General features: G+C 41.4%; 1 protein-coding gene across 4 annotated transcripts in view; it reads left to right on the plus strand.

Annotated features, from left to right (window-relative positions):
- LOC122561322 (solute carrier family 28 member 3-like) overlaps positions 1-10417 on the plus strand; it is a 196365-nt gene that overhangs the window by 175698 nt on the left and 10250 nt on the right. For 3 of the 4 annotated variants that reach the window (XM_043713019.1, XM_043713029.1, XM_043713038.1), the window contains one exon: positions 7000-7129. In XM_043713019.1, coding sequence (XP_043568954.1) covers positions 7000-7129 — 130 coding nt within the window. Of the gene's footprint in view, positions 1-6999; positions 7130-10417 lie in introns of those variants that run through there. The other variant, XR_006314992.1, reaches the window with a different exon arrangement.

Genomic DNA, 10417 nt, shown 5'->3' on the forward strand with positions numbered 1-10417 from the left:
TAGTTTCCAATGCAGCGTGATGCCATCCATTGAGGTAATCATGAATGACTTCCCTTTTCAACCTCTTCCCTTACCTGAGGTATGGTGGCCCTCAGTTTAAACAGCTATTACCTCTAAAGGCTGTTCTGTCATTAGAGAGCGATTACGTTCTGGTATGACTTTTAATGACATGGATAAGGAACATGCATGTACAGTGACCAGATTTGCGGATGGTAGAAAATTACTCAGGGAGGCATGTGGCGAAGCTGATACTAAAAATCTGGAGAGGGAAATAAATAAGTTAAATGAGTTTAAAAAAACTTGGCAGATGGAATATATTTGGGAGAATGTGAAATTATGCATATTGCCCAGAAGAATATTATATACAGACAGTTAATAGTGTAGAAAGCTACAGAACAGAGGGAGTTGGGGCTTTTTGTGCACGCATCACAAAAATGCCAGCATTTCAGTTCATTGAGTAATAGCAAAGGTAAATGGAGTGTTGGCCTTTATTTCAAAGGGAATGGAGTAGGGAGGTTTTTCTAAAACTGCAAGGCACTAGTCAGGTCACAGTTGGAATACTGTGACCAGTTTTTGGCCCTTTAACTGAGGAAAAATATTCTATTATTGTGGAGGTAGTCCCGAGAAGGTTTACTAGGCTGATCCTGGGTATGGAAGAACTGTCTTATGAACAAAGAGCCTGTACAGATTCAAGTTTAGAAAAATGAACTATGACCTTATTGAAACATAGAAGATTCTTATTGCTTGTTATTTCCTCTTGTGGGAGAGTCTAGGACTAAAGAAGGCACAAATTCAGAGTAAGAAGTCACCCTCTACTACCACCTTCTGTTTTCTATGGGCCAGCTAATTCTGTATTCAGACAGCCAATTTTCCCAGTATAGTGTGATGCTGGAAAAGCACAGCAGGTCAGGCAGCATCCAAGGAGCAGGAAAATCGATGTTTCGGGCAAAAGCCCTTACTGATGAAGGGCTTTTGCCCGAAACGTTGATTTTCCTGCGCCGTGGATGCTGCCTGACCTGCTGTGCTTTTCCAGCACCACTCTAATCTAAAATCTGATTTCCAGCATCTGCAGTCCTCACTTTTGCCTAACTTTCCCAGTATCCCATGCCTCCTTACTTTCTGAATAAGTCTACCTTGGGGAACCTTATCAAACACCTTGCTGAAATCCAAATACACCACATCCACTGCTCTACCTTCATCAAATGGTTTTGTCACATCCTCAAAAAATTCAGTAAGTCTTGTGAGGCATAACCTGCCCCTCATAAAGCAATGCTGACTATCTCTCATCAAACTATGCTTTTCCAAGTAATCATAAATCTCTTAGAATCCTTTTCAATAATTTTCCACCATCAATGTAGGACTGACTGGTCTATAATTCCCAGGGTTATAATTCCCTTTCTTGAACAAGGGAATAACATTAGCCACTCTCCAATGCAAAGATCATCACCAAAGGTGCCACAATCTCTTCCCTCACTTCTCATAGAAACCTTGGGTATAGCCCGTCTGGCCTAGGGGATTTATCTGTCCTCATGTTTTTCAAAATTTTCAGCACATCTTCCTCCTTAATTTCAACTGTTCGAGCATATAACCTGTTTCACACAGTCTTCACAAACGACAAGATTGCTCTGATTAGTGAATACTGAAGCAAAGTATTCATTAAGGACTTCCCTTATCTCTTCCAACTCCAGGCACAAATTCCGTCCAGTATCTCTGAATGGCCCCACCTTCACTCTGGCCATCCTCATGTTCTTCATATAAGTGTAGAATGCCTTGGGGTTTTCCTTAATCCTACCCCTCCCAAGGCTTTTTCATGCCTCCTTCTAGTGCTCCTTAGTCCATTCTTTAGTTCCTTCCTGGCTACCTTGTAACCCTTGAGAGCCCTGTCTGATCCTTGCTTCCTCATCCTTAAGTAAGTTTCCTTCTTCCTCTTGACTAGATGTTTCACGTCTCTTGTCATCCAAAGTTCTTTCCCCCTACCATCCCTTCCTTGCCTCAGTGGGACAAACCTATCCAACAAGTGCTTCCTAAACAACCTCCACATTTCTGTTGTGCATTTCCCTGAGAACATCTGTTCCCAATTTATGGTCCACAGTTCTTGCCTAATAGCATTGTAAATCCCCCTCCCCCAATTAAATATTTTTCCATACTGTCTTCTTCTATCCCTCTCCATGACTATAGTAAAGGTCAGGGAGTTGTGACCACTATCACCAAAATGCTCTCCCACCAAGAGATCTGACACCCGACTTAGTTTGTTGCCAAGCACCAAATCCAAATGGCATCCCCTCTAGTTGGCCTATCTATGTATTGAGTCAGGATCCTTCCTGGACACACCTGACAATATCTGCTCCTTCCAAACTACTTGAACTAAGGAGGTTCCAATAGTTGAAGTCACCCATGACAACAGCACTGTTACATTGCACCTTTCCAAAATCTGCCTCCCAATCTGCTCCTCTGTGTCTCTGTTGATTTTGGCGGATCTATAGAAAACTCCCAATAAAGTGACTGCTTCTTTCCTGTTTCCGACTTCTACCCACACTGACTTAGTAGACAAACCCTCCTTGACAACCTCCGTTTCTGCAGTATCCCTTATTAGCAATGCCACTCTCCCATCTTTTTTTTAACCTCCTCTTCCCCCACCTTCCTTTTGAAACATCTAAACGCCGGAACATCCAACAACCATTCCTGCCCCAGTGATATTCAAGTCTCCTTAATGGCCACAACATCATAGTTCCAAGTATTTATCCATGCTCATCCAAGTTCATCACCCTTATTTCTGACATTTCTGGTGTTAAAATAGACAGACTTCAACCCATCACAATGACTGCAATTATGCTCTATCATCTGTCTATCTTTCCTCACAGACTCTCTGCGTGCTGTATCTACCTGTTCACCAGCTAGCCCATCCTCTGATTTGTAGCTCTGATTCCGAACCCCTTGCCAAACTAGTTTAAACACTCCCAAAGAGCTCTTGCAAAGCTCCCGTCCAGGATTTTGGTACCCCTTCAGTTCAGGTGCAACCCGTCCTCCTTGTACAGGTCCCACCTTCCTCAGAAGGTATTCCAAGGATCCACATTTCTGAAGCTCTCTCTCTTACACCAATTCTGCAGCCACGTGTTCAGCTGCACTCACTCTCTGTTCCGAACCTCATTAGCCCGTTGCACTGGTAGCAATCCTGAGATTACTACTCTGCTCGTCCTGCTTTTTAGCTTCCAACCTAACTCCCTATATTCACTTTTCAGGTCCTCATCCCTTTTCCTTGCTATGTTATTGGTACCGATGTGTGCCATGACTTCTGTCTGCCAACTCTCTCTCGTAAGAATCCTTAGACTCGATCTGAGACATCCCTGGCCCTGGCACCCAGGAGGCACCATGCCATCTGGGATCCTCAATCATGCCCACAGAATCTCCTGTCTGTTCCTCTCACGATTGAATCTCCTATCACTGTCCTCCCTTCTGTTCTGATCACAGAGCCTGGCTCATTGCCAGAGACCTGGCCACTGTGGCTTTCCCCTGGTAGGTTCCCCCCCCCAACGCTATCGAAAGTGGTATACTTATTACTGAGGGGAATGGCCACAGGAGATCCCTGCACTGTTTGCCTATTCTTTTTCCCTCTCCTAATGCTACCTTTATCCTGTAACTTAAGTGTGACGACCTCCCTATAACTCCTCTCTATCACCCCCTCAGCGTCCCAAATGATCCGAAGTTCATTCAGTTCCAGCTCAAGTTCCCTAACCCAGTCTGTGAGGAGCTGGAGCTGGAGTTGGCTGCACTTCTTGCGGGTGAAGTCAGCAAGGACACTAGTGGTGACCCTTACCTTCCAATTCCTGCAAGAGGAGCATGCAACTCCTATCCCCTCTGCTCTCAGTTGCCAAAAGAGAAAGAAATCCTTACCTTACCAAACCTTAACACAGAGTCTTTTGTTTTGGTTAGAGGATGACAGGTGGGAGACACTACTCATGTAGTATTTCAGGTTTAGCCACTGCCCGAATATATTAGTTCACTTACCCAGCAGTCCCCGTGTCTGCTTCCCCTCCTGTTCAGCCTTTGCTCCGCCAATTCACGAGGTAAGTGTTTTATATTCAAATTTACCTTCCCGGCTGCCCCTAGGCTCACGCTGTCTTGACTCCCGCGGCTGAAACTGGACTATCACTGGACTAATGATTTGGAGGCCCACATTGAGGACATGAGTGCAAATCTCACCATGGCAGAATTGGAATTCAGTAATGAACAAAACCCTCTGGCATTGTAAAACCAATCTGTTTCATTTATGGCCTTTAAAAGGTGGAAATCTATTGTTCTTGCTGAGTAAGTTCAACATCTGACTCCAGGCCCACAGCAATTTGGTTGATTCTTAACTACCATCTGCAGTAGTCTGGGAAACCAATCAGTACAAGGAATGGGCAACAAATGGTAGCCTTGCAAATTACACAATAAATAGCTTCATACCTAGTTGAGTGTTGCCCTGGACAAGCTGATTCTAGTAAATTTGAATTAATGTGAGACAGTGCAACCATCTGGTGCACCAATTCTGAACCCACTGAAATGTCTCCATCCCACATATCCATCCCCCATGCAATTCCTTGAAACAATTCAACAAGCAACAATTCATCCCTCTCAATCTTAATCATTTCTAGTCTTTCACACTTATGTAACCATTCTTTTCATGACAAAGACCTGTGGAGCAGATCGCAGATAAAAATAAAAAGGTTGGGACAATGGAGCTTTGAAACACATTAAACTGAAGTGTAGCAATCTAAGTGCTAATCACCCATCAGTAACCTTGTGCAACTACAGTCTATTACCTACATTTTATTGTGACTATGTCATGCAAATCATGTGGCTTTAGCAAAACTGCAAAAAAGGTTATTTGCTCTCATGTTCTGAATGTTTAATATTCTTGTTTGTTCTTCTCTGTGCTTTAGAACTCACAAGGGCCTAGTCAAAGACCACCACATCTTGGTCTGTGCAGGCATTTGATAGGAAGTAGTGTTGGGGCATTACTGAGCAGGATGAGAAAAATATGGGAAGAGTGGCAATGCTTTGAGCAGAGTCTCCAATCTGTACATCCTTTCTGCATCTTTCCTTTCATGGGCTACTCATATTTTGCTGCTAGGTAAAGCCGGAGAGCACAATTCTGTAGCTCAGCAAGATACTAGATAGCCAAAAATGATGAGGGGGGAAGATAGCTTGGAAGGTGATAGGCAGATGCAGGTTGGGATGATAGTAATAGGTCAGAGAAGAGGGTGAAGCAGATAGTTGGGAAGTAAGATGGACAGGTAGGAAGTTCAAGAGGGCAGTGCCGTGTTGGCAGGTTAGAATTGGGATGAGGTGCAGGAGAGGGGAAATTAGGAAACTAGTGAAGTAGATGGAACATGAATCAGGCATGCAATTCCTTTTCTCCACTGTTTTCTATTTCCCATGATCATGCTGCAAGTTCTCAAACTGGTCTCTTCCTACCTCTCACTTTATCTCTCCTTACCAAATTTCTTTACTTACCTGAGAACCACTGTGATGCAACAGTAATCTTCCATTGCAACTCATCTGTTACTCTTGGTTTGCTGGCTTGATATAAAACAGACCTTAGGCTTAAAATAAGAGGTGGTTCAAGCCTCATTATTCAGAAACTGGGATTGTGAACAGTTGGTGCACTCAACTTTTCAGTGCCCATGTTGAATTGATTACATGGATAAATGTAGTTGTTGTGTGTGAAATCTATGAGCTTTTTTTGGGACTGTAATGATGTCTTTGAGTTTTGATGCATTTTCATCCTATTCCACATTTATTTTTGTCAGCCTTTTTTTCTTCCTTTTTAACTGGTCATTGCCTTAATTGTTCCTAATGTAAGCTTTTGATCTTAATCTGGTAGGCAGAGCTGAGCATCTTGAAAGCTCACAACATTTTGTTCTGTTTGACAGTGTACTAAATTCTGAGTAAAGAATTTCCAATCTTAACAGTTTTTCCTCTGTAGCTAATGTTGTTTCCAATAACAAACTTGCTGCTTACGGTGTACATTTATTTTTAGTGTTTGTTGTTCAACATTAATAAAGTTTCATTAAAAAAAGACAGTGGTTTATTATCCTTGAACAAATACATTGTAAATGTGTTTATTAGTTAATTGATCTAGAAAATGAGTTCCATTTTACACAAATTCTGCTAGTTTTGTGCCAATAATTGAAAATTTACAGCCATAAGGGCTTTGTGTCAGTCTTTTATGAAAGGCAAAATGTGAAAAAGTAATGTCCAAATTTTAAAATTATTTAGAGATTAAACACAGGATTCTGACATTTATAGTTATGGGGATTATGTTCTGCAAGTCTGTTATACATTGTGATTTTTTATGCTACTAAAGTGGAAATTGGTTATGCCCTGTTATCTGGTCCCTGACAAATGGTGCACTGGTGCCAGCTGCTTCATTAAAAGGCCGATGATTTGTGCATTTAACTTTGATAATTGTCTGGCTACATGTCTAATAGTCTTTTATAATTCAATTTAATGTAAACATGGCTGTTGGTGGAAACCACTTCCTAGGCTATTACGCTAGTGAAATATCAGTAGTAAAGCAAGGCCTACCACATGTACTACTCATCAGAAACAAATTTCATACTGTTGTTGATGTGTATGGATATTCATACATGGAAATCTGCTAGCATGGTATGTCATGCTCATTTATTTTGACCCATCCCAATTTACCTACTGCAATGATGTTTACCAATTAGTTCTTCAAAAGAATTTTTCAAAGGATTCTTAAACAGTGGTTTGACCCCTCAGAAGGACATCCATGGAGTGTGTTTCAAATGTTAAAAAAATTGGCTGAACAAATTTACTAGTAACATATAAAGGATTCAATGCATTGCTATATTTGCAAGTGTATCTGTCCTGCACCCCAACATTGGAAACAATGCATGCAGGCTAATTTTCACCCTCCTTTACATTAATGTATTGATATTGAATATAAGAAATGAGGCTTCAACAATATTCAGGATTTTTTTTAAATTACAGGAATATTGTATACATCTCCCACAGATGCTTTAACTGTTTGTCCTACGTTTCTGAAGAATTCTTTTAATACTTCAAGCTTGCCAGTGAAGAGTTCGCTTCTCATTGATTGCTGCATGAATCTTTTCCACAAGTATGTAAGCTACCTATCAGATTAATGATGCTGAATTCCTAACCCTTCCTTAAGAATTCTGTATGTTAAGGCAAAGCTAGTTGTACAGTTAACAAGAAAGGTTAAATCACATTTGGGAAAAAAAATAATATTTTGAAAGTCAGTTAACAGATACAGTATGAATATTTTATCTTGGAAAAGACCTATTGTGGATAGATCTAATAGGAGTATCACTGCTTCTCTGTCAGCGTGACATTCCAAGACATTATGAATAAATTTGAGCATGTTTCCTGTGTGACCTTTCAATTGAGTTTGAGATTACTCCGAGAGGGAACAATACCTATAATGTTTAAATGGCTGGGAAAGAGAAAGTTGGAAAAATAAATAAAAATGCAGATTGAATGAAAATTATTCAAGTAGTCAACAAGTCATTCAGTATTTTGCTTTAAGTAGAACCCTTTATAAGAACTTTAATTTTGAGCCAAAGCTTAAAGAAAATCGTGCATTGATCTGGAGTATTTAAGAAGGCAAACACTTAAAAAGCCAATGAAAATGTTTGAGGTATTGTCATTATTGTAATGTAAAAAAAAAGCCTAATTTCTATATGACGGCCAGAAAAATAAGTAATTTCAATAAAAAATAAATTGCTTTTATTTTATTCCTGATTGAATAAAGTGCTGTTTAGGACACTCATTTAAATAGTAACATAGAGTCATAGAGATGTACAGCATGGAAACAGACCCTGGGTCGGACATTAATTAAAGGTTTCATACTATGGTAGATAGTGGCATATCTTGCTATGCTTTTAAACTAATTAAATTAACAGTAATATACATTGCCTAAGCTAGAAAAAGTAGCAGACCGCCTTTTACAAATATAGGAACAAGGAACTCTGGACCATTCGGTATGAGCATGGCTGATCCTTTATCTCAATGCTATACTCCTACTCCATATATCTTGAAGCCTTTATGATCTAGAAATCTATCTGTGAAATGTTGTTGGCCCCCCCCCACTTTATGTAGTAGAGAATTCCACAAGGTCACCATTCTTTGAGTAAAGGAATTTCTCTTTATCTCAGTTGTAAGTGGTCTACCTTATATCCTGAAACTATGTTCCCTTGTTCTAGACAACTCTAGGGCGAGCTTTTCCCTTTATCCAAAACCCCAAAACAAAACCAAGTCTTGGCCAGACAGTTAACATTTTCTTCAGGATCCGGGCTAGGAAGCCATTTAGTTGCTGGTAGGTGGACTCGAGAGAGCAAAAGAGGTGTGAATTGAATAAGAGAACTATAGGCTGGTGTCCAGAAGTGCACACATGCTGGAAAGCCCACCCTAATCGGGGTGGAAATAGTTAAATTGCTTAGCGACATCCAAATCAGAACCAGTCAAAATAAATGTCTGGTTAACTGATTATCTGGTTCAAATGGAGGTTACTACTGGCGCAGCTATATCAGTGATTGTAGAAACAGTCTTTAACAAGCTTCACTGTGGACCCCAACCCTTAAGTTTGTGTGACACCTCAGTAGGACTGAGAACCTATACAGGGGAACCTATATATATTAATGTTCCTTTGTCATATGAGAAGCAGCTAGTTCAGTTATCACTGATTATAGTAAAAGGCTCAAGCCCAAGCCAGATGGGGTGAAATTAGTTGAGGAAGATGCATGGAGATTTGCTCAAGATTCTTCAGTTAGAAAATGTCTGCCTGAATGAAGTTTTAATAAAAACCTGAACGTTTTTCAGGAAGGACTAGGGACTATCAGAGGAGGCAAGCTGACCTTGCATGTTGACTAGGAAGCAATTCCACAATTCTGCAAGACCAACCTGCTGCCATTTGCCTTATGTGCAGAAGTAGAATCATAAATCAGGAGGCTGGAAAGCTAACAAATCATCTAACTAATCCAGTTTGTGGAATAGCAGCACCAGTCATACTGCTTGTGAAGCCTGACAGGTCAGTTCACCTTTGTGGGGATTTTAAACAAACGGTAAACTTGTTCTCATGGCTGGATAATCCAATACCTCGCATTGTGGACTTAGAACTGGCAGAAGGGCTATCTTTCATGAAGCTAGGCATGAATGATGTGGACCTGCAATTGCAGTTAGGTGAGGCTTCCCAGAAGTTTGCTACAATTAATACCCATAAGGATTTGTATCATTTGGGATATCATCAGCCGGTGCCATTTTTTAGCGGACAATCGAGAACCTTTTACAAGATCTACCCCAGGATGCCATTTATCTGGATGACATGTTAAAAACAAGGAATTTAAAGCATTTAAAGAACTTGAATATAGTCCTTCAATGTTTCTGCAAGGTGGAAATATGTCTTAAAAGGAAAAAATGTGTGTTCCAAGACATATTTAGGCTGCAGGGTTGACAAGACCGGGCTACCCCTATTGGAAGATAAAGTGAGGGCGATCAAAGATACCATCACTCCCACGTCTGTACTGGAGCTTAGATCTTTCCTTGTATTAGAGTCATAGAGATGTACAGCACGGAAACAGACCCTTCAGTCCAACTCATCCGTGCTGAACAGAATTCCCAACACAATTTAGTCCAACCTGCCAGTACCCAGTCCACATCCCTCCAAACCCTTTCTATTCATATACCCAACCAGATAACTTTTAAATGTTGCAATTGTACTAGACCCCACCACTTCCTTTGGCAGCCCATTCTACACATGCACCTCCATCTGCATGAAAATGTTGCCCCTTAGGTCTCTTTTATATCTTTCCCCTCTCACCCTAAACCTATGCCCTCTAGTTCTGGACTCCCCCACCCCAGGGAAAAGACCTTGTCTATTTACCTGATCATGCCCCTCATGATTTTATAAACCTCTATAAAATCACCCCTCAGCCACCGACGCTCCAGGGAAAACAGCCCTAGCCTATTCAACCTCTCCCTATAGCAGCAAAATCGACGTTTCGGGCAAAAGCCCTTCATCAGGAATAAAGGCAGAGATCCTGAAGCATGGAGAGATAAGCTAAAGGAGGGTGGGGGTGGGGAGAAAGTAGTATAGAGTACAATAGGTGAGTGGCGGAGGAGATGAAGGTGATAGGTCAGGGAGGAGAGGGTGGAGTGGATAGGTGGAAAAGGAGCTAGTCAGGTCGGACAAGTCCGGACAGGTCAAGGGGACAGTGTGGAGCTGGAAGTTTGAAACTAGGATGAGGTGGGGGAAGGGGAAATGAGGAAGCTGTTGAAGTCCACATTGATGCCTTGGGGTTGAAGTGTTCTGAGGCGGAAGATGAGGCGTTCTTCCTTCAGGCGTCTGGTGGTGAGGGAGCGGCGGTGAAGGAGGCCCAGGACCTCCATG

Source organism: Chiloscyllium plagiosum, chromosome 2 (assembly GCF_004010195.1).
Source record: "Chiloscyllium plagiosum isolate BGI_BamShark_2017 chromosome 2, ASM401019v2, whole genome shotgun sequence".
Taxonomy (NCBI): Eukaryota; Metazoa; Chordata; class Chondrichthyes; order Orectolobiformes; family Hemiscylliidae; genus Chiloscyllium; species Chiloscyllium plagiosum.